The 25131-nt window shown below is 39.5% G+C and overlaps 1 protein-coding gene across 1 annotated transcript in view; it reads left to right on the top strand.

The window, feature by feature from the left end:
* Positions 1 to 16841, top strand: part of LOC135089112 (uncharacterized) — a 29429-nt gene extending 12588 nt beyond the window's left edge. The window contains exons 7-23 of the mRNA XM_063984354.1: positions 58 to 179; positions 689 to 1108; positions 1461 to 1617; positions 1915 to 2053; positions 3808 to 3988; positions 4886 to 5115; positions 6359 to 6441; positions 6810 to 7213; positions 7732 to 7884; positions 8388 to 8501; positions 9107 to 9518; positions 10532 to 10715; positions 11281 to 11401; positions 11849 to 11969; positions 12824 to 13014; positions 13468 to 13614; positions 14393 to 16841. Coding sequence (XP_063840424.1) covers positions 58 to 179; positions 689 to 1108; positions 1461 to 1617; positions 1915 to 2053; positions 3808 to 3988; positions 4886 to 5115; positions 6359 to 6441; positions 6810 to 7213; positions 7732 to 7884; positions 8388 to 8501; positions 9107 to 9518; positions 10532 to 10715; positions 11281 to 11401; positions 11849 to 11969; positions 12824 to 13014; positions 13468 to 13614; positions 14393 to 14545 — 3332 coding nt within the window. The 3' untranslated portion in view covers positions 14546 to 16841. The remainder of the gene's footprint in view (positions 1 to 57; positions 180 to 688; positions 1109 to 1460; positions 1618 to 1914; positions 2054 to 3807; positions 3989 to 4885; positions 5116 to 6358; positions 6442 to 6809; positions 7214 to 7731; positions 7885 to 8387; positions 8502 to 9106; positions 9519 to 10531; positions 10716 to 11280; positions 11402 to 11848; positions 11970 to 12823; positions 13015 to 13467; positions 13615 to 14392) is intronic.
* The last annotated feature ends 8290 nt before the right edge of the window (positions 16842 to 25131 follow it).

The following is a 25131-nucleotide window of genomic DNA, read 5'->3' as shown; positions in this document are numbered from 1 at the left end:
CCTCTCCTTTCAATGCTACTGGTACAGTTAAGCATCCTACGGCCTCCCCTCTTCCAGTGTTCCGAGCTGGCATCAAGGACCTCACCCTCAAGAACTTCACGTGGATCAAGGAGCCCTTGGGAGTGTCTGAGGAGTACGAGCAGATCCGACACGCCTCAAATAAGAATGTCGGTGGTGCTGTGAGTATATGACGAGTGTTGCTTAGCTGTGTTGCTTCTGCTGGTGGTATTGTGGAGTACAGGTAATGTTTGGGTGTTGAAGTACTGTTGTGTGTTAAAGATTCTGTGTTGTTAGTGATGTTACTGTGTGTATGTTTCTTGCTTCTCTCTTCATCTTTCTTTCATTAAGTTGATAACAAGGAAAAAAGTTCACTGTACCCTAATATTTACAGGCAGGAAGTACTGTTGTGTGTTGAGGGTACTGTGTTGTAGGTGATAATCTTGTGTCTTTCTCTTTTTCCATCTCTCATTCATTAAAAGTTAGTAACAAGAAGGAAAACCCAATGCATCCTAATATATACAGGCAGGAAGTACTCTTGAGGTGATGGTATTGTGTGTCTGCTCCTCTCTCTTTCTCTCTCCATGTCTCATCCATGAACCCTTTCACTGCAACATGCAACAAAAAGTGTACCAAGTGGCAGTCAAAGTCAGTAACAAGGAAGAAAGCTAACACACCCTAATATTTACAGGCAGGACCTCCTCGCCGTAAACAAGGCCAAGGCACACCCAGCTCCTCACCCTCCTCTACGCCAAAATCCTCAGCATCCTCACAGGTCCTCAGCGCACCCAAGGCTTTACCAGTCGTCACTATCACCTCCATCACCAAGACCCCGCCAGTCAAGTCACCACACACTACAAGAGCACCATCAGCACCATCTGTCCCATTGTCAGCACCACCTGTCCCTGCTTCCCCAGTGGTCACAAGTACACCAGTCACCACCTCTATTCCTGCTGCTGTGGTGACATCAGTGAATGTGACCAGCACCACCTCTGTCAAGCCTTCCTATGTATACGATATGCAGGTGCCAAAGAAGAGAGGAAGGGGACGACCTCGCAAGAATCCTGAAGAGGCACAGCAGAAACGAGCACGCATGAGGACCACGCCTGTCGTGAATATTGCTTTTTGTTGTGTTTTATTTGTCTCTCTGTCTCTCTGTTTGTTTCTTTGTGTCTCTGTCTTTTTCTCTCTTTGGGATAATTTGAATATGTAGTTGTAAGATGAAAGAATATAAGTCCATTTCAGTACCACATTTACCTACCTTTGCTTTGTTTTTTGTTTAATATTAGTGTGCATGGTATATTTACTTTCCTATGTATATTAGTATGTTCTGTTTATTTACTACCCTTTGTATATTAGCTGAAGGAATACAAGTCTTTTTTAGGTTAAGTTCCAGCTTCTCTACCTTTATGTTGTTATTGTAATCATTGTGTCCTGTTTGTTTACTCTCCTTGTCTCCACAGGTTCCCATAATGATGAAGAAGGGCGCAGGCCGAGGTGGTGCAGGTCCGCCCCCTCTCCGGCCTGCGCCTCCCCCACCACCACCACCACCCGCCATCTTGCCGGCACTCCCAGTCACCTCAGGTATGTGGCACCTCAAGCCCCAGCCACCAATTCACGGTAAGAATTAGTGCCTACGTGCTTTCCATTCCACAATATTGGAAGAAAAATGTAATACACATTAACAGGAAGGAAGCGATAGTCATAGATGGCAGCAGAAGAGAAAAAAAATGAAAAAATAATAGTGATAATAATGGAAGATAGATTATAGTGGTAGATGTTGATGGGTAAATTATAGTGATAGATTGATGATGTATTGTATCAGTAGATAATGATAGTGGTAGATAGACCGTAGTGGAAGAATGGGAAGAGTGATAGATAGGAAGGAAATGGTAATCATTTCCTTCTATGCCGCAGTGATGAACATGGTGCAGCGGCCTATACTTCCCACACCCACACCCAGACCCAAGCAGACCAGGAAGACCAAGGACCCGATTGTCACCACAGGGCACCTCACCGCCCTGCCACCCTGTCCCCCCAAGATTCTGACACCAATGTGAGTGGTGATGTGGTACTCAGAATGATGATTTATTTATATGTTGGTGTCATTTCTGATATTTACATTTATTTTTCAGAGTGTAGGTTATATTTATGTGTTTCCAGATAGTAGATGGATAAGTCTGTCTATCTGTATACAAGTCTAGCAATGGTAGACAAACTGATGGAGAGATGGTGTACGTTTTGCGAGATAGGATAGGAATAGACCAGCAGGTGACACAGATGACTAGAGAATGTTAAGGAAGGTCTTTCTGTTGCAGTGATATATATAGATAAATTTATGTACAGTAAACGTTCAGTATATTGATCTAATTGGAGGAAACCACTGATGATAAAGGCAAAATTTTGAAAAAAAATGGCAGTCAGATTCCTTTCTCATGCACTGAACTTTGTTTGGTACTATGGGTACTCATAAAAAAGTATTGGCGCACTATGTGTGAGAAACATTATGACTGTACAGAACGAAGGAAACGAAAATGTGTGACGAGCAGATGACCAGATTTTTACAGCATTCATCAGACCCCCTTTCCACTGATACTTTTTTACCCATAGTACATGAGGTGGAAGTTTGATACAAAAAAATTAACCTCAAATGATATAAATTTTGGTAACTCATGCATTGAATGTAAATTATACAGCATTACTTTATTTTGACTTAAATAAACTAACAGATCTTGTGGAAAAATGCTTTTACTGTGCTCAAGTAAATGAGAATACATTACAAACAAACAAACAAGTGAATGAAAATATATATATATATATATATATATATATATATATATATATATATATATATATATATATATATATATATATATATATATATATATATATATATATATATATATATATATATATATATATATATACATACATACATACATACATACATACATACATACATACATACGAGTGCAACAGCCTTCCACTTCAACTCCTGCTGTGAGACTGAGGCATAGGCAGTGTGTGTGGGTGTGGTGCGTACTCATCACCACCACCTACACTCTCCCCCCTCCCTCCCTCCCTCCCTCCCCCACCCCTGCCGCCACCACTGACCAAATGTTCAATAAATGCGAAATTTGCTGTAATGGAGTTTGGTGTATTGAGGGTTTACTGTATTATTATTATTTTGATTTTTGTTATTAGTTATTATCTCCTTGCTCTGTTTTTTTTATATAAAATGTCTTATTATTTTTATCTATTATTCTATTATTATTATTATTATTATTATTATTATTATTATTATTATTATTATTATTGTTATTATTATTATTATTATTATTATTATTATTATTATTATCATCCTTTGTATCTATTATAATCTTGGTCTTTATTTATATAAAGATGCCTATTATTATTGTTATTATTATTATTATTATTATTATTATTATTATTATTATTATTATTATTATTATTATTATTATTATTATCTACAGTATTATTGCTATTATTACTACCATTACCACCAGGTTAAGAGACTTATGCATGCAAATTTACATATTCTTATTATTATTGTTATTATTATTTCTTTTTGTATTTATTATAATCCTGCTATATGTTTTGCCTATTATGTTTCTTATCTACAACTCTTTCCTTACTCTCCCTTTTACCAGATTAACAGGAATATACATGCAAATTTACATACTATTATTATTATTATTATTACCTTTTGTATTTATTATAATCCTCCTTGTTATATGTTCTATCTGTTATTTTTCATATCAACTCTATTATTACTCTCTCTATCACCAGGTTAACAGGAGGCGCCCGTCAACGAACCTTCCACTGCACCGGCAACTGTCCCCTAGGTGGCGGGTCGGTGCCGTGTCTCCAGTGCCTCAAGTGTTTGTGTCTCTTCCACCCGGAGTGCACCTGCATGCCACCTCCAACTGTATCAATCATCCAGGCCGGCGCCGCTAAGTTCCTCTGTCCGGTGAGGCCGTGTTATGGTGCTTTGGGGGTGTCTGGTTGTGTGTGTGTGTGTGTGTGTGTGTGTGTGTGTGTGTGTGTGTGTGTGTGTGTGTGTGTGTGTGTGTGTGTGTGTGGTGGTGCTCTAGTTTTGTCTGTGTGTGTCTGTATGGTGTTAAGTTTCTCTGTCTGTTAAGGTTGTGCTGTGGGGTTGTGTGGTTTTGTCTGTTTGTGTCCGTGTAGTGCTATTAAGTTCCTCTGTCTGGTGAGACTGTGTTGTGGTGCTGTGTGCTGTTTGGTTTTGTGTGAGTGTATGAATGGGTGTGTGTTGTGGTGCTGTCTGGTTGTATGTGTGCCTGTCTGTGTGTGTGTGTGCTGTTTTCACAGTATTATAAGTATGCAGTTTAATTAGAAGAATACCATCATCATGTAAAGGAATCCATTGTGTGTGTGTGTGTGTGTGTGTGTGTGTGATTTTCTTTCTATCTATTTTGTTTTCTTATTCTTATGCCTGTTCTTTCTTAGTCTCTCTCTCTCTCTCTCTCTCTCTCTCTCTCTCTCTCTCTCTCTCTCTCTCTCTCTCTCTCTCTCTCTCTCTCTCTCTCTCTCTCTCTCTCTCTCTCTCTCTCTCTCTCTCTCTCTCTCTCTCTCTCTCTCTCTCTCTCTCTCTCTCTCTCTCTCTCTCTCTCTCTCTCTCTCTCTCTCTCTCTCTTAGTTTTGTTTCTCTGTTTCTTTTTTTCTGTCTTTCTGTTTTTGTTACTCTAGAAAGCTAACACTGACAGCAAAAGGAATGATTGGCTAATCACAACTTTTTAAAGTATCAAGTTTCCTTCGTGCTCAGTAGAATCACATAGTAACCAAACAGTAACACGCTTACACCATCTTTGGGAGTTCAAATGCTAAGTCACCCTCATCACCGCAGAACTGTTACTGGGAGAACAAGGAGAACATGGCATCGAACAAATGGATTCCTTCTGAACCATTTGAACCATTGGCACACGACCCAATCTACTCCTCGTCTTCATCCTCCTCCGACTCAGAGGAAGAGGACAGCCACTCAGGGAAGAAGGTTTGGGTGGAGGATTACACAAAGGTTTGTCTAAGGCCTGACTCTCCGCCGACACCTCCATCCTCTCTGTCTCCTTCACACAGGTTAGTAAGGCTCCTGGGGGCTGGGAAGATGATTCAAGTGCTAATATATTCATCCTAGCAAGACTTTATAGATGGTATTAAGGAAATTTATTGATGTGCTAATATAAACATTAATATATTAATCTCAGCATGAGGGAGTGAAGGGTGATAAAAACTGATTGACATGCTAATACAGTAAACCCTCTTTATACTGGAGTAATTGGGTTAAGCCACTGACATTAAAGGTGAAAGTCCAATAAGAGCAGCGGTGAATGGGTCAAGAGCACCACAACCTCTAATAACATCTGCAGGCATGAGACTAAGGCATCAATTTTTGACCATTGCTTTGATCCTTTTATGGGATTGGCATTTCAGTGGGCATTTTTTTTTATTAGATTTTTGTTGCCCTTGGTCAGTGTCCTTCCTACATAAAAAAAAAAAAAAAAAGAAGAAGCAGTGTGTGAGTTTCAGGGTTGTGCTGCCAGCCGGTCCAAATTATAAAGCATTGTGAAAATTTGACATTTCTATTCATTATAGCATAGTATATGGTAGACAGTGTATGGCAGATGGCAGACAAACACCAAATTATGACAGAAATACCATAATTATGGTAGACAGCACAATCCTGGTCAGTGCAGTGTATGCTCACCACCATCACCACCACCACCCACACCCTCCCTCCCTCCCTCACTCACTCCCTCCCTCCCTCCCTCCCTCCCTCCCCTCCCTCACTCACTCACTCACTCACTCACTCACTCACTCAATCACTCACTACCACTACTGCTTACCAGGATGAGCTCCACTAGAAGGGAGCTCTAAACTTGCCAACATGCCACAGTGTAATAAAATATTTGTGATGATGACAAACATGTACCTAATGTAAAATACTGTAGAATGTGTGTTGTAAGCATTTAGTGAATTATCAATAATAATAATACACAGTTAATATTCCAGCCACTGACCGGATGTTTCACCTCATTTACTGACATTTATCTAGTAAATCCGATGGATGGTCCATAGGCCACACATGTCCGTTAAATGCAGAAATCCACTATGATGGGGTCCAGTGTAACGAGGGTTTACTGTATATTCATTCTAGCAAGATTCTTTATATGGATGGTAATAAAATAATTATTGAAATGCTTATATATTCATCCCAGTAAGATTCCTTATATGAATGGTAATAAGAGAACCAATTGAAGTGCTAATACAAAAATTCTAGTATAAGTCTTCATATGGGTGGTAATAAGGGAGTGATTTGCAGCCTTGGTCCGTGGAGAACAGATGGGAGTGACTCACGGCAAGATATGGTCAGTGACATGCCACATCCAGCAGCTCCAGGGGAGGGTGAGTCACTGAAAGCTACTATGTGTATTACTTCCATGTCATGTGTCTTATCTTGCTACTTAGCCATCCATCTTTATGTCTAACTATTTGTCTGTCCACCTATCTATCTGTCAATTGATCTACCTACCTACCTACCATGTCTGTCTATCTATCTGTCTATCTGCCTAATCATATAATCTTTTTCTTTTTTTCAGCTCTTCTGCTATTTGACTCCATTCTTGTTCCTTTACCTCCCACTGTTATTGAATTATTAACTTTCCATGTAGCTTAGGAAATTCAGGAACTGATAAGAGACGAATGTCGAAGAACAATATTCCGATATCCTGCTCACTAATTTGGGTAACCTTCCTCTTGTCTCTTCTCCACAGTGGTGAGGGGCACACCAGTCAGTGGGCTTCCTCCAAACACCACCACTGTAGGGAGCCAGCTGGTGCAGATCCAGCAGCAGGGGACTGGGCCAGCCTGCTTCCTGTTGGTGCAGGGCGCATCTGGCACACCTGGTGGGGAGCTCATGTCCATGCCTGGTGGTGGTGGTGCTGTGGGGGTGCCCAAGGGGATGTCACCCATCATCCTGCCAAGGCTTCCAGTACAGCAGCAGCAACAGCAGCAGCAGCAGCAGCAGCAGCAGCAGCAGCTTCAGATTGCCTCCCCATTCATGATACAGCAGCAGCAATTCCAGCAGTCTCAGATACCAGTAAACATGCCTCCACAGGACACCCTCCAGCAGAAACCAGAAAGACTGATGGGGAAGCATTACAAGCAGTACTACAAGGTGAGGTGTCAGATGTGCAGCCTTTTAGGGATGTCTCCAGATAACATTGCCCAACACGAGTAATCTTTAATATTCACGTCCATTCAAGGTAAAATTATGAACTTGATTTTTTTAGACATACATATCAGGAAGGATTGAGATCTTTTTGTCTGATAAGTCATTAAAGAGGAAACACAGCATATAATGTCACATGCAGGTTGATGCTTCACAGTCCAGATTTTAGGCAACACTTAACTTTAATATTGTCATTGTCCACTGAGCAAGAAGTCAAAATGTTAGGTGGGGATGTGGCTTTTCCCTATGTGGAGACTTAGAAGGTTTTTTTTTTTTTTTTTTTTTTTTTTTAAGCCTGATGGAGTGTGAGTGAGGATCAAGAAGTTTGTGTGGGTGTGAGCCACTTTATCTCAGCCATTTCTCTTTGCCAAGATATCACTTTGGTATCTAGACAGCAGAAACTTAGATTCACACCTACAAAGAACACATCAGGTGACTTGAACACCCAAACACGTTCCTTGCAGGCGATGAGTCAGTGGGACAACACATTCCTGGGAGAGCTAAGTCAGAGGTACCTGCTGCTGCGTCACATCTTCAAGTACCTGTCAGTGAAGGACCTGCTGGTGGCCTCTCAAGTATGCCTGCTGTGGAGGGACTTGGCCTTCAGCTCCTCCCTGGTCAGTGCCTCTTATATATTGGTGTCATGTGGCTGTTGCTGAAGAGTTTGGAGTTAAATTAGTTAGTCAGTTGATCTTTTTAGCATTCTCTCTCTCTCTCTCTCTCTCTCTCTCTCTCTCTCTCTCTCTCTCTCTCTCTCTCTCTCTCTCTCTCTCTCTCTCTCTCTCTCTCTCTCTCTCTCTCTCTCTCTCTCTCTCTCTCTCTCTCTCTCTCTCTCTCTCTCTCTCTCTCTCTCTCTCTCTCTCTCTCTCTCTCTCTCTCTCTCTCTCTCTCTCTCTCTCTCTCAATTACTATTTCAGGTTCTTGAGGTACATGCATAATTCCTCACACACAGCATATATATATGTGTATTTAAAACCTTAGCCTTGTATATGTTGGATTTGTTACATGAGAACAGCTTGTTGGATCAGTTGTTCTCATTCATTACCCTCTCTCACTCACCATGGAAACATAGACACTGATGACTCTTAATGACACTCAATGCTCTCCTCTTCATCACCAGTGGGAGACTGTGAGGCTGAGAAATGTTTGTGTTAAGGACTGGACTGACTTTGCCCGGTTCCTGGAGCAGAGGAACACAAGGAACATTGACCTAAGGAAGATGAGGCTAAGAAAGGTGAGGCAGTGATGGTGCTTCCCTCTGCTGTTTGTTCAGTATTGTGGAGCTGTAAGAGTGTTGTGTGTTTTCTTGTTCATTCGGTCAGTAGTGTATGAGGTGAGGAAGTGATGGTGCTTCCCTCTGCTGCTTGTTTGGTAGTGTGGAGTCTTAACAGTGTTGTGTGTTTTTTTTGTTTATTTGGTCAGTAGGTTGTTTAGTAATTTGTGAAGAAAGGAAGTGATGGTGCTTCTCTTTGCTGTTTGTTGGATAGTGTGCAGTTGTATTAATGTCCTGTTTTGGCCACCATCTTTAAATAAATTCCAAGAAGCCAGAGTAGGTTAGATTGAATGAACCATCACAAGTAAAGAATAAATATTTAAGTCCAGATGTAGGCTGAATGATGAGTGCTTCTATCACTAATCAGAAAATTTTAGGTGCAAGAGAAACATTATGCATTCCAGTAATTAAGAGACAGTAAAATGTGATTCTCCCAACAGAGTGTGCTGACTGAGAAGGCCTAATGATGAATGCTTCTGTCACTAACCAGAAAGTTTTAGGTACCTACTAGTGAAATATGCATCCCTGTAATTAAGAGACAAAGTAAAATGTGAATCTTCCAACAGAATGCACTGAGTCAAAAGGAGCACAGCAGCACAAGTTTCCAAGCCATTCCTAAACCCTCTAAGGACAGGAGAAGCAGCTCACAGACAGAGGAAAGGAAAGAGAAGAAAACAGACACTGAGGAAGCAAAAAGAGAGACAAAGCTCAACAGGGAGTCCTCACAAACTCAGGATAGGAAAGCAGATGACAACAGCAGATCCATTGTTGATGAGAAGGATAGAAATGGCCACAGGAAGGAGAAGAAGGATGAAGTGGAGGCAGAAGATGATAAGAGAAGAGGAGTGAAGCGTAAGAGAAGTATAGAGGACGCACAGGAGAGCCAAGGCAATGAGGACCTGTACATGGAGTGTACTGAGGAAGGGACAGAAAGCAGAGGGACATCAAGAGGTGACAGTGCCAAGGAAAGTCCAGCAAGTAAGAAGTTATGAATGAACCTCCACTTAGATGCTGCATTGATAAAATATTGGCACACATTCAGAAGTATTAGTTAAAATTACTTGCAAACATATATTAGTCATCAGGGAAGACTATTAGGATTCATTAGTATGGGTTAATGTAATAGCAGCCTGGCGTGGTGGTTAGCATGCTTGCCTTACAATCAGGAAGTCTCTTTGACTGCTAGATGAAGGTAATTTAACCTTTTCACTGCTGTGTGGTGCAGTCTTCCACAGTCACTAACCACTCTCGGGCATTTTTTTTTCTTGTTCTTCAGCTGCCTCTAAACATTATACGGACTAGAAGTTGTTAAATCTATTCTTTTTTATTCCCTTCTTTCTTGTATGTGCTTAAAAAGTCTTCACAGATTGTTCTTAGTGCTGTGAATTGTTGCTTATTGCAGTGAAAGGGTTAAGCTTGTCTTCTTTCATGTTGTAGTGTCTATCCATCAAGCAAAGAACACAGTATAGGATGTTAACCTAGAACTTTGTCACCTGCCATTCCCACCAAGATGTCTTAAGCCATTGTGTTATATGACTAGATCATTCTTTCCCTAACTACTGAAGGAGGCTCTTGTCCAACACTAGAATCATCTAGACTAATAAGATAAGTAAAGTTATATTAGAGAAGTTCACAAACAGAGGGAATTTGGGTAGGGTGCATTTTTGTTTATTATTATTATTGTTGTTCAAGATTTGTAGCTGATCCCCTTTAAGTGACAGCAGGAGTACTTTGTCTTCTCTGTCAACAGCCAAGAACTGAGAGAATTATGTGAATGAGTGTGAATGCGAAAGTTGTGTGCCTTGTATTAGCTACCTTAATTTTTTTGGGGAGACAACCTATATGTATGTATGTATATAAATATAGACTAATGAAATTATGAAGGAATTGAATTAAATCAGAGAAGTTCACAAGTAGAGATAATTTGGGTTGGTTACATTCTTGTTTATAATACATATAAGCAAAGACATGACAAGCTTGTATTATTCCAGCAAAGCAAGAGGCAGAGGAGGCTGAGTGGCTGGAGATCTTCACAGCGCTGAGCAACGTGAGGTGCTTGCGAGGGGTGACGTTGCCCTCCTGCCCCGGCCGAGTGCTGCAGCTCCTCCTGGCCTCCTGCAAACACATCACTTCCATCAATGCCATGGACCTCCGCCACACCCCAGGCTGTGTCAGGTACTGTGAAAGAGTCTGTTGTTGTTGTTGGGGTTTGTTGATGCAGTGTCTACAGAAATTAGTCTCTTGTGTTCAAAAAGATGTGGAAATGTGTTTTTTCTTAGAAACTGTTGAAAATAATCTGTATGTGGTTTGTTGACACATCCTCCATAGAATTTAAAAATAATCTGTATGTGGTTTGTTGACACATCCTCCATAGAATTTACTGTTACTGTTTTTTTCTTTTCTAATGGGTACTGAATTGTGTTTTTGTCTTAGTTATTGTTGAGTATAATCTGTTTGTGGTTTGTTGATGGAGCCTCTATAGAATTTACTGTCTCATTTGTGTTCTTTGGTATTGAAATGTGTTGTCTTTGGAAATGATAGTGTTTCTCAATAGTCTCTCTAGAATTTAATCAGTTTTTTTTCTGTCCTACAGTTTGTTTTTCTTTCTCTTTTTCTGCCTTTTCCTGATATATAATTTAAAGAAACTTATTAGCTGTCCAACCCTGTAAATGAAAATAAGGATTTTGAATTAAATGATGAAGAAGAAAACTTACCAGCATTTCATCACTGCATGGAGCAGGTTTGATCCGGCCTACCTGATGGAGGCACCGGACCTTGTGGAGTTGCGTGTCGGGTCACCCTCAGGATTCTCCCTCACCACCAACTTCAACTTCATCAAGCTGCAGAAACTCAGAGTCCTGGTGAGTGTAGTAGTAGTAGTAGTAGTAGTAGTAGTAGTAGTATTTTTTATCATATTAACAAGTGTAGTGTATAACAAAATGCAGCTTAGAAAATAATAGTAATAGTAGTTCTTACTGTTGTTGTAGTAGTAGTAGTAGTAGTAGTGCTTTTTTTATCATATCATGTGAGATAGCACATTACAAAAGGCATCATAATAAAAAATAAAAAAACATTAATAGTTGCTGCTGTTGTAGGCATAGTAGTATTAGTAGTAGTAGCAATAGTAGTAGTAGTAGTAGTAGTAACATTAAAAGTGATAGCAGTAACAGAAATGATAGCAGTACTTAAGAACACAAGAAAATAAGGGAAGTTGCAAGAAACCATCAGGCATACACATGGCAGTCCTTGGATACAACATACCAACATATCTTGACCTAACAACCCCTTCCCTTGCCTCTCTCTGCCAGGTGATGCGAGGGCTGAGTGGGGACACCTGGCCTTACTTGGGGACCAACCTCACTACCCTGCAGGTGGGACCTGTGAGGACTTTCTCCCTCAGCACCTGGACCAACCTTGGCAACATGACCAGTAAGTACCAGGCACCCTCACTCAGTCTTTCATATCCCACTGTCTCTTGCTGTCTTGTAATATTATCCTTTATTCTACTGTCTCAGATACCATCTCAATAAGGAAGGACCAGTGAGTAGTGGGCAGCTTTGTATCTCATTTTTATCTCTCCCTCTCTTGTAATGTTAACTTCTTTTATTGTTCTTTTTCTTGGATACCATCTTATATGTACAGGAGGGCGCCAATTATTTATAGACATGCTGATGTATACTCAATTTTCTCTGTCTCTCTTGTAATATTAGTTTCTTTTATTGTTCCTTTTTCTTGGATATCATCTTATATATACAGGAGGGAGTCATTTGTTTATAAAGATATCTTGGTACTTAATCAGTGCTATTTCCTCTCTTTCCTTCTTTTAATATTAACTTCTTTTATTCTGCTTCATCTTGGACATCATCTCATATACAGGAAGGGCCAGTGAGTAGTAGGCACCCTTATTTCAATGCTGCCTTCTCTCTCTCTTTTGTAATATTAATTTATTTTATTCTACTTGTGTGGTAGGGGAGAGAACTTGTTACAAAGGAGCCTTGTTCCAGACCAAACTGTCCAAGCTGTGTGACTGATCCCCTTAAACCGAGGGCAGGAGTACTTTCTCTCCTCTGTCAAGAGGCTAAGAGAGTGGTGTGAATGAGTATGAATGTGAAAGTTGTGTGCCTTGTCTTAGTTATCCTTCTTTTTTTGAGTAAGCAGCCTTAGTATGTATGTATGTATGTATGTAAGTAACATTAACTTCTTTTCCTCAGCCCCTTTCTTGGATTCCATCTGATATATAAAGGACCAGTTATTCATAGACACACTCAATCTTTGCTGCGCAGACCTACAAGCACTGTGGCTAGAAGATGGAGGCTCAATATTAGACTCCAGCATATATGAGGGATTGAGTCGCCTCACCAACCTGCGTCGCCTCTGCCTCTTTAATTTCGTGGTGGGGCCCAAGCTGGGACAGGCCCTCAAGAAGTTGCCACGCCTGGAACGCCTCTTCATCCTCCCTGTCGGTACTGAGGAGGTGAGGGATTATTGTCATTCCTGTTATTTTATCCCGACAAGGAGGGAAACATGGTGCCTTGTCTAGACCACACTTGTAGTTCATTTGGTATTCTCAAGGAGCCAGTAACCCTACAAGTGTCTCCTTCACTTCAACATGATGCCTTGTTTAGCCCACACTTGAGTGCAGTACATCTGGCCATCTTAAGGACACTCATCTTCCTCAAGTGTCCTCACCTTAACATTCATCCCTTTTTCTGGTAAACTCCTTGTCTTCTGCTTCTGTATATCCTTCCTATGACTTGAATTCTTCCAAGAGGGATGATCCTTTTGACCTATCTTTTGGAAGTGACATCTCAGTGCCCTTTTTTTTTTTTTTTTCTTGGCCAGTGCCCTTCTTACATAAAAAGAAAATAAAAAAAATAGGCAGTCATCTAACAAGTGTCCTTCTTGTCTCACTTCCTCTGCTCCCCAGGCCAGTGTGAGAAGTCAGAACGGCAACATGCTGATGGCACTGGACATGCTGCGGAATGTGGAGGAGCTGGTGTGGGGTGTCCATGCCTCAGATGTGTTCCTCTCCAATGGGACTGACTGTATCCAGATGTGTCCCTCCAAAGCCAAGGTATGCTGCTGGTACTTTCTTCATAAAACAGATTGATTTAGTACTGTAGTGAGGACATTTAAATGGAGACTGATTTAGTAGTGTAGAAAAAGTTATGGATCATGATAATGGGTTTTCCTGGTTTGAAAGGACTGTAGAAATGTTAGAATCTTTAGAAGGAATAGGGTCAAGCAGAATGTTCCAGTTCCTGATGTAGATAGAGAGGATAATGGGTTTTCTTGATTTGAAAGTACTGTAGTGTCATGAAGAGTTAGCCAGTTAAGTTTTTGTATGTCTTGATCACCTCTTAGAAGTGTTAGAGTCTTGGGAAGGTTGAGTAACAGAACAAGCCAAAAAGTACCAGTTCCTGATGTAGATAAGATATGATAATGGGTTTTTCCTATAAATACCTTCCCAAAATAGAATGTGGAGATAACAGATGCATAAATTTAACTCAGATTATTTTTATTCATCATTGGTCCTTTTTTTTATCATTGTATCAGTGAGAGTATGTGATTATACTTCAAAGCCACAACAGAAGTAATATATATTGTGTTATATTTCCTTAAGATACTTTGAATAGAAAAGAAGTATAAAAAAAAATGGTTTGTTTTACCGTCTCTTCAAGATACTTATTCTCCAATTTTGTCTCATGCATTTGACTTTTTTTCCTTTAGGGACTGGAACTTCACTGGGGCTTTTTTTTTCTAGGTAATTGCCCTTCTTACATAAAAAGATAAATACAAATAACTAGTTCATGAAAAGATTTATTTATCTTTTCTGTCCTTTCCTTCTGCAGGTGTTTTCTGGGATGATTGAGAACCCAGAGAGCAGTCTGTGGCCGCTGCCAGAGCTGGAGAAGGTTTTGAAGAGACACTTGCTTCAATCTAATGTGCGCATCATCAAGCTGGACCCCACAGCTGCCTCACACCTTGCCCTGGCCACACTATAGGTCCCTTTCTCAGCACACCAGTCAGAACCAGACCTTGTAAGCCTCATCTCATTTCACTCTCCCCTCTTATACTCCTCAGCCTCCCTCCAGTGTACCATTTAGAACCAGACCTTATATGCCTCATCTCACCTCACTCACCTTGGCCACACTGTAGGTCCCTCCCTCAGTGCACCATTCAGAACCAGAAGCCTCATCTCAGCTCACTTGCCCCTCTTATAGTCCTCAGCCTCCCTCCAACATACTAATCAGAACAAGACCTTATATGCCTCATCTCATCTCACTTGCTCCTTCCCCGCACTTCTGAACCTCTCTCTAGCATACCATTCAGAACCAGACAACCAGACCTTTATATGCCTAATGTCAGCTCAATCATCCCCTCCTACACTTCTGAACCTCTCTCTAGCATATCATTCAGAACCTTATTTTGTATGCTCAATCTTGACTCACTCAGTCCCCTCTTACATTCCTGAGCCTCCCACCAACATAACATTCAGAGCTTTATTTTGTACACCTAACTTTCAGTCACTTGCTCCCTCCAGTACTCCAGAACCTCCCTCCAGCATACATTTAGAACTTCATTTTGTATGCCCAACCTCGCTCATCCAGCCCCTCCTAGCAGTACGAGTAGTATTATGGTACAATCATAGTCAGAAATCCAGTAACTTTCTTTTTTCACCCACTGTGTCTGTGTTCCCTCATTGAGTCCTGGTGACAATCTCTATTGAACCTGAGAACTTATAGATTCTGAGCAAACTGAGGGACTTAAGATTGAAGGAGAATGAGGAGAATGGTAAACACAGTGGAAGTGAGTGTAGTTTGTGTTCTGTTCTGTATACCAGGTCGACAGTCCCACACAGGATGGCCTAGACAAAGCACCACACACTCACACACATTACTTGAGTATCAACCATGACTACCTTCACTATCTACCCCTGGTGCATCAGCTCTCCCTGTCACACCACTGCATACAGCCACATAACCACCAGCCATATAGTTAGCATGGTGAGAACTCTACCACTGCTACATGAGTCACCATCAGCTGTGCACAAATACTACAACCACCATTACTGATGCTTGGCTGAAGAGTGACTGGCTAACATGAGTGACTGTAGTAGTGGTTTGTGATACTGTGGTAGGTTCATAACCTCAGTTTTTATACTGTGTGTTGTTCTTGAGGGATTGAGAATCATATAACTAATTATGTTAGGAGTAATATTATGTTCTGTATGTCTAAAAGTTTTCTAAAATTTACTTATATTTGTCACATTTCCTGTAGTTTTCTAAAGTTCTCTTGTAAATATTCTTAACTCAGTTTATTTTCCAGAAATTTGTATATTAATTAAATTTACAAGATTTTTTATTAGGGCATCATTTTTTTTTTATTATTTATTTATTTATTTTTTTTATACATATACAATACAATTTCCTATTTCTGTTTAATTTTGATGTTAAAGTGTCTCGTACAAAATATTTGATAAGTTATGTAGGAATAACTAACTTAAAATGCCCAGTTAAGATATGTAATAGTTTATGATTCAGTTATTTTCTGTCTTTAAAAAGCTACATATAATGGTTAACTTACATGCCCAGTCAAATTGAAATATGTAGCACTTTCTAATTCTGTTATTTTGTCTTTGAAAAATAACATTAATCAGCGAAGGATAGTTTGAGACACACTACCTTACAGAATCTTAATGCTAATGTAAATTATCACATTTAATTTGATACTTATGAAGGTACAATGCTATACCTAAGTTGATTCAGTGCTGATATAGTTTGCTCAGTACATGTAACACCTGCTGGCAGATGAAGTGATGTAGTGGTGGACACAATCATAATGTTATTACCTTACCATCCATAGCCTGTCCTCAAATGGGAGATCTGATCATGATTACATTTAACAGGCTGGAGTGGAAATTACTGACATTCTCAAGGGTGTTTTGTGTGACTGGTGATAGTTTTACAAGACTCTAGATCATCAGGAAAAAAATAAATCAATAAATAAGATAAACACCTGATTCTAGTGAAACTTTTAAAAATTCTCTATCATCAGTAAAAAGAATAAAAGATAAATAGATAAACACCAATGTGAACCAATTTCTGTAGCCTGTGAAAATAATCATGATGAGAGCTCAGTGTTCCAGAATACACACTCTGGCAATATAAAGGGACATTGATTCCCTTTTTGTAACCAGAATCATCTCCTTCTTAGGATCTATCAGCATCACGATACATTTTTATTTCTATTTAAACATGATTGATTTATATTGTAAAAAAATACATTCTTTTTTTACAATATAAGTGATTCATTCCCCTGTCATGGTAATGGGTTGGTGTGGCCCAGATAGAAATATGAGTAAGAACTGACTGTGACTGTGACTTCAATGACTGACATACTCGTAAGTGCCAGGTATAAGTAAAAAAAAAAAAAATCGAAAGGTAATGTTTTTATTATTCGTTTATTTATATATTTATTTACTTATTTATGTATTTGTGTGTTTATTATTTTTTTTATGTTAAAATGAAGATCGTATGCATAGTAACCTGAAAGGCAGTTTTAAGGGTAAAGTTAGATTGGGAAAAAGTGATAACTGAAAGAAATTTGTTTATCTTAAAGCGAAAAGCTTATACTTAGTAAATTTGAAAGCCTGTTTTAAAGGTGAAATTAGAAGAAAAATCTTATGTGCTGATTTGGATTTTTTTTTTTTTTTTTCTTATGTAAAAGAAAGTGGTATACTAATTGTAATATCTCAAAACGCGTTCCAAAAGATAACTATTCTTTCTTCAGTATGGCAGTATATTATGATATGTACAATAAGAACAAGGTAGGGACAAGAAAGTTATAGACTGCCGTTCCTATTATCCCGAAAAAGAAGTATATTCGTTCACTCTTCAATATGGCTCTATACAACAAGGCAATACGGTTTCTAAACCACCATCTTTGACTGGGGAAGGCTGCACAATGCTCGAAACTCCGAAGCCGGGAAGGAAACACGTGTCACTGAATCACCTCAGTGTTGGTGAAGGTGAAGAAAGCAGAAGCACAAGCTAGGTATGTTAAGTGCAGTTTGCGTAGTAATAGCTGTGGCTTTGTGTGAGGATTAGCAAGATAAGACACACTCCCCACTGTAACAAAGATGAGGATTCTTGGGATTATTAAGATATATATATTCGCTCGTCTTTATATATCAACCAAAACTAGAAAAATGTCTGTCGCTTAATGGTTGTTAAATTTTTATATAAGAAAGGCTAGTTAGATTAGTGATTCTTTAGTGCAATATGTTAATCAGATCAAGAAGTAACGGGTGCAAGTGTTTAGGGAAATGTGAGGAAATTAGCTCTTAAATGTAATGGCAGATTACCTGAATAAAGTCTGATCAGTTGTTAGTGCAGAGATTATAGAGAGTTTAATATGTGAAGTGTTTATAGATAAGGATGACAGGTAGACAAGTTCTATGTTATGAAGGACTGCCGCGTATAGGTTTACTGGCTGCTTGCAACTTTCCTTATGTTCTTACTGACCCGGAAAGGTTAATAAATGTCTATATATTAAAAAAAAGCTTACATTGTTTATTATTGCTAAGTGCAATACATGTTGAAAGTTATGGATTGAACCACTTGATAAACGAATAAGCTATGCTAATATTTAACGCCACTCAATCAAACCTGAACATGAGCCTCTCAAGTCTTATTTGTAGCATAAGGAAAGCTGAAAATAGGTCGCAGCCTCTCTGTAATAAATACATACCTATCCACCTATCCCTATTCATAAACTTGTGAAATCTTAACCCCTACCCCCCATTGACTTTGTACGAGCAACCTGATGACCGCGTCCATTCCAGTCATTACTCGTAAACCATCACTTCATTTAACACGTCTAGGGTGTCTGGGTGTTCCAGGGAGCCACATTCCCGGTGTGAAGAGCATTGAACCTGTCCGCCACAGGTCAGGTGTCCCCCCTCGCCCTTCACCCTCACCCTCACCCTGCCTCAGTCCACGCGATGTTGCCACGTCTCCACATTCCTCCTCTTATCCCGGGAGTCTGTCTGTCTGACGTACGAATGTTGCCGTGTATGGAGCAAGACTCTCTCCTGTTCGCCTTGAATGTTGCTCGTTTCGCGGACCACTTCCCCCAACAAGTTTCTCCACGTCAACATTAATATTAGCAGTTTTCGTGTTGCCTTCTGTCCCGCTAGATACGTTTTCCAGGAGGAGCGAGATGGAAATCGACATAGGTTTGCTGGGTAGCGAGCGCTGATAGAGTCACGGAGGGAAGGACAATGTGAATTTTGCTGATGTTAATTAAAGAGGAAGCGATATAAGCTCATTTCATTCACTAGTACTCATGTATCAATCTATAAAAGTCTGGAGTAACACACGTGGTTTATCATACGTACTTAGTATGTTTTTGTTTTTTTTTACCCTTTACAAGTTGTTCAAGAATACATCCATAAAACTACAATAAAACTGCAGTAAGACAGGCTATCTGAAACCAATTTCGATCCAGTTACCTTGATTTCATTGACAAGACCCGGCTCAGATGACAAATGCAACCTAATCTAACTTTTCTTCATTGATAGACAAAGTTGCTCGAGAATGCGTCTATAAAACTACAATAAGACGGAATAATATCCTTAGCCAATTTCGAATAAGTCCTTTCGATTCCCCAAATTAGATCTACGAGGCTCGGGAGACAAATGTAACCTGATTGAAATAAGACCCATGCCACTACGAAGGCAATCTCAAACAGCCTGATTTAACCTATCGTTGGCAAGATTGGTCACTACCGTTAAGTGTCGAGCAATAGCAAATCTATCCCACCTCATCGTGGAAATTAATCAGCCACTAGAACCACGGAATGTTAATAACAGTGTGGTGAGTCATTCCTTCACGTTTATGACATATGGGAAGAAAATTGGTGTTACGTGTTATACTCATGCTTAACCTAGATAGTTTTGCATGCGAATATTTTCAATGGTCTTTAAGTTATCGTAGAGAACCCTTACTATCGTTCATAAATTCTTGCGTCATGAATCCTTACATACAAGTGGATTGTAAACAGACTAGTAGAACTAACTAGGATGTGTGATTCAGTTACACTACCTTCCACTTAACCAGAGTATTAGAAGCTAGCTAGTTTTAGAAGAGAGAGAGAGAGAGAGAGAGAGAGAGAGAGAGAGAGAGAGAGAGAGAGAGAGAGAGAGAGAGAGAGAGAGAGAATGATATTAAGATTGCTGCTGTCTGTGGGGGAGTCAAGTGCTTGTAAAATATGAAATATGCATAGTTTGTTATTGTCACAGGTTAAATTTGTTTAGTTCGTGTACAGATCCAGAAGAATGTAGTCATGCATTTCGTTCAAATTAAGGCTTTGGTTCAGATTCCACTCGTAGAGTTCTTGAGACAGAAATCTTTGCTTGATCCATCGCGCCAGTGAACGAGCCACAAACTATGACATATCTATATTGTTAAACACCCCTGACAATGCACCAATGATTCCTGATTACTGATTTACGTAATTAGGAACACGTCTTATGCTCATTGTTCTAAATTAGAGTTCTTGAATTAGAAATAACGCTTTAAACTGGAGTTCTCGAATCACCAATAGCCTAAGCATTCCTTATACTACTACGAGGATCCCTGGTCATTGGTTTGCCTCACACATAACACGAGCTATACACACACCGATCGGTTTATGATACCACTCAACGCTGACTCATCTTACAACGTGAACTTCCACCAGCACATTTCTAACGATGCTAATTTCTTGCCAAGTTGCATAACCCTTTCATTGCTAGTCAGTCTTTCCCGTAATCACCTATAAGCCATAATATATATATATATATATATATATATATATATATATATATATATATATATATATATATATATATATATATATATATATATATATATATATATATATATATATATATATTATATACGGTCTCTTAAAAACGTACTACTGTAGCTCTCAATGATTACATTAACCTCGTATTCTTTCCTCTTCATGTACATCCAAACAATTTATTAGTGAGCTCCCTGTTAACAAAAGACGACCATAGCAATAAGAGATAATAACTCCATTTCCTTCTCTCATTCACCATTGTGATAGTCACGGAAGGGAATAAATTAATATTTTTAGTTTTTGTTATAAGGATTACAAGGTATTTCAAACAACAACTAATCTTTAAATCTTTGCTAAGCTACTGGAGAAAACTGTAACCACTGTTTAAAAGAAGAGAAGAATGGCTGGTTTGTTTGATGGAGGAAGCTGTACTTGGCATGTTTATGTCTCACTGCAAGATGCATAGAGCAAGCTTACGTAGTATTTCGCAAGACACATTAGGAAGCTTTTTTTTTTCTTGTTGTTGTTTTCATGTACGAAATACTCTGATTCAGCAGTTTCTGCTCTGTATCTCGTCAATGCGTTCATTCATTACTATTATTTATGAGATGTGCTGAAACTTTTCTTGGTTTCCGTGCGTCAAATACTCACCGCACTCTGCAATCTTCCACCTCTTTACCTGATCAGCGCGTTCATTAAAAGTTTGTGACATGAAAGCGTTCAAGAGTGAGTTTGACGGGCGTGTGGAAAAAGACAGCTGTAGTAAAATGGATAGTGGACAAGTTAGGTTTTTCCGTGAGTGATCTGTGGCAGGAAATGCTGTTGGCGGCGCGCGGTGTGGAGCAAGAGAGAAAGACAGACTGGTATTTTGAAACGCTTGGTCTCCCCACGACTGTTTTCGGAGGCCACAGAGATATGATGAGTTCCCAAGAGTGTTTCTCCTGTTAATAGTGTAAATCTTGTTAACCTGTCTATAGAATCATTAAAACCCTTAAAATTTAACCTGTCACTTCAACTACGGCCTTTTGAATATAGAGTTGCGGCGCAGAAGTATTTCAAGATATAGTACAAAGACGTAACATTTCATCTCTTGCAAACCACTAATTCCAGATTATTTCCAGGGAGATTTTATCAGTACGTTCATTCAGTTTCCCCGTAACTTATAGTGAAAGGAATAACAGTAAGCGCAGTGTGGAGTAAGAAGACGTGACATTTCACCTCCTCGAAGTTACACGTCTGTCTATCTCCTTTACTGACATAAATTCCCTTCACGCACGAGCCGAGTGATTCTAAACCCTTCTCTGATGAAATAGGATCCGAGTGTCTTGAATGAAAAGGGGAGCTAAAGCCGTAAGAGTTCTTATCTGGGGTATGGATGGAGAGAAAGAATGAGATGGTTATGCATACTTTATCGCTGTGAGCTGCTGCGGGCAAATTTTTCTTTCTATTGAGTGAATTTAATAAGGCTGAAGTGAAATATATAGAGAAATACATATGAGAAGGGCATATATGAGAACAGTAAATGGAGGTATAGATTTAGAAGTGTACTGAAAGAAGTCACTGGTATTCTGTCTACACTTCTACGGTCTGTCTAGTGAGGCTTGGCTCGGAGGCAGCGCGTGTAGAGGAGACAGAGAAGACTTGCGTGCCTCGCTTCCAAACGTATGATCCTTCCTCCTTTCAACTTGTTCAATATGGCACAGAAGATTATAAATATAAAATCGACGTGTATTTCCAAGGGTTTTGCGTCAGGTTGAGTCACGCTTAGCTTATGTTACAACTAATTAAATCTTATAATTGCTATGTTACTTATGTAGAAGACCCTAAGACAACGCCAGTAAAAGCTGCTGAGATAGCCAATATTCCCTCCCTTAATCTTTCTCTTCACATATCTCGTAATCTACTCACTTCCTGACCTTTATCAATAATTCACAACCATCTCGTAGATTTACCAAGTTCGGGTGCGTTACGGTATTTTTTGAACTTGAATTGTGAATTGGTGAAAGCAAAAGAGGTAGATATAAAAACGAGTTATTTCTCAGCTGTGTGGAGCGGTGTCATGGCAACTGAATGACGAGAGAGAGAGAGAGAGAGAGAGAGAGAGAGAGAGAGAGAGAGAGAGAGAGAGAGAGAGAGAGAGAGAGAGAGAGAGAAGGGGGGAGGGGTGGGGGCTATAGTGGAAGGAATTGTTATTTTAAAATCAATGCGTGACATACTTTATCCGAGTTGTAGCTACATAACACTAGGAATTTTATAAGTAGACAAAGAGATCTGGATTTTTTTTTCGCATAAACCTTCCTATGATAACGTGCATAAACAGAAGTTAGTATTTAGGTTTACTAGTCCTTACTGTATATTTCTCTTATGCTTTCCTGGTTGTCCTGCGAAAAATTCTTTAGTTTGATGCATTATGAATCATCGCGACTTTTTCTCGGATCAAGTGCGCAGTTTTGAAGTTCCCGGCAAGAGACTGAAGGTAGATAATGAGTTAGTTAACAGACACTTGTTGAATAATGTCGATTAGCATATAAGTTACAGGGAATTTATGGGTATATCAGCGTTTTATCTTACAGTAGAAAGAAGGCAAGTTATTGTGATAAGAAAATATAAATACGCCCGTAACTTTCACGCGCGCAAAAATGAGGAAAAAAAAAAAAAAAAGTCAATGATACAAAGCAACAATTTGTAAAGCATCTGCAATATTTTTAATCAACCATGCAGAAACCACCCTTGATAAATAAAAATATAATTAACCAAAAGTTCTTTATACGTATGTCTTTCAAGAATCATCGTCACCATCAGGCTACTACTACTACTGTCATCATCAGTAGTATGAAGATGTTACGGGAAAAGTGACGGTAACTATCATATTTTCCTTTGCGTTGTTGTCATCATAAGTCACTATCGCCATTTTCACTACACCCTCTTCTACATAACATAGCCAGGCTATCTTCATATTCACACACTATCATCATCATCAGCATAAGACAACAGTTAATCTGAATTCCCTCGCGTATGGACTATGAACTTAGGAAACGATAAAAGCCGAAGTGATACCGAAGATCATAAAGTGATAACCAGCGGAGGACGAGGAAAGGAGAAAATAGGCAGTTAAAGTAGTATTTGGTAACGCTAGGTTAGAAACTCACTTCACAGCGCCCGTCTCTCTCTGTCTCTCTTCTGCGCGTCCCCCCGACCACTTTGAACTTAGCATAATATTAATGCTTTTATTATTTTGTAGTAGTAATGCACTTAGGGATTAAATGTAAATTGTATCGCTGCTCTTTTGTTTTCCTTACATTGACTGGGAATGTATGGACGAGAGAGAGAGAGAGAAAGAGAGAGAGAGAGAGAGAGAGAGAGAGAGAGAGAGAGAGAGAGAGAGAGAGAGAGAGAGAGAGAGAGAGAGAGAGAGAGAGAGAGAGTTTACTGGTTGGCGAGTTGTAGTCATTTATTTAACACTTCGGAGAGAGAGAGAGAGAGAGAGAGAGAGAGAGAGAGAGAGAGAGAGAGAGAGAGAGAGAGAGAGAGAGAGAGAGAGAGAGAGAACGTACACACTCACCCTACACACATACACAGACACACACACACAGATCCTACCATAACGTAACAAACACATCTACAGTCATCCCGGCCAGTCAATACGCTTATTAAATTTGCATACAACTAAACACAGTATCGTTGCGAGTACTGTACCTCTGTAACTGTTTATTAGCACGACGAAATAATTAATCACACATACATAACAGTCACATAAAGATCGCAGTGCTTTGGGTAGGTAATGTTGGATTCAATTGATAGATAGGATTGCTTAATCTTTACCGTGCCTAGCCTAACCTCAATTAACTTAATTATCGTAGCTTAACTTTACCTATTCTAAACACCTTGCCTATCTTAAACTTCACATAACTAAACCTAACTTAATTTTACCTTGCAGAACATCACTTGATATAGCCTTAAGTATAGTTACAGTGGTTTATATTCACGCAGTCCATAAATAGTAACATAGCAGAGAATAAACCAAATATAATCACTAGGAATAATTGGTTGGTGGAAGTAGGTACGTGTGTGGTCAGCTGTGGTGATTCTCTGACCAACTGTTCCAGATGGTGACCTCTAGCCTGATCCGAGTCTCTATAGGGGTGGGTCAGGTCACATCCCCGCGCCCATAAATCCCATGTGTATAAGTAAAAAGGGTTAACTTCATGGGTTGGGTTCGTTGGTGTCCGGCATGAGGCACCAACCACCACGTGTTCTCTGGTTAACTCCCATGAATGCTTGAATGTTGAAATATGTTTATGAGTGAACTTGTATGTGTGAAAGCAGGTGAAGGGAGTATTATAAATGTGGTCTAGATCCGTGGATATCCAACATGAGATAGCAGGTAAGACATGTTCTGACATCTATGAATGCGTGAATGTTGAAAAAATTGTATGAGTGAGGACCATATTCTGAAACACCGCGCTGTACCTCCACTACTCTCAAAAGGCTTTAGTTGAAGTCATATATGTTTTTTCATGGTGTTTTTTTATGGTAGTGGTGACAGATTAACAAGATTTCTATGTTATTAATAGGAGAAACACTCTTAAAAAAAACTCGGCTAATCATTTCTGTGGCCTTTGAAAATAGTCGTGGATAGAGAGCAAAGCGTTTCAGAATACAAGCCTGAAAGCAGATGAAGGGAGGGAAGGTGGTGACACGGTTTGATATAGCTTCATATAAAAACGCCGTAGTGTATATT

The sequence above is a fragment of the Scylla paramamosain genome, chromosome 32, assembly GCF_035594125.1.
Source record: "Scylla paramamosain isolate STU-SP2022 chromosome 32, ASM3559412v1, whole genome shotgun sequence".
NCBI lineage: Eukaryota > Metazoa > Arthropoda > Malacostraca > Decapoda > Portunidae > Scylla > Scylla paramamosain.
The sequence above is the reverse complement of the archived record's forward strand: the minus strand, read 5'-3'. Positions and strand labels throughout refer to the sequence as shown.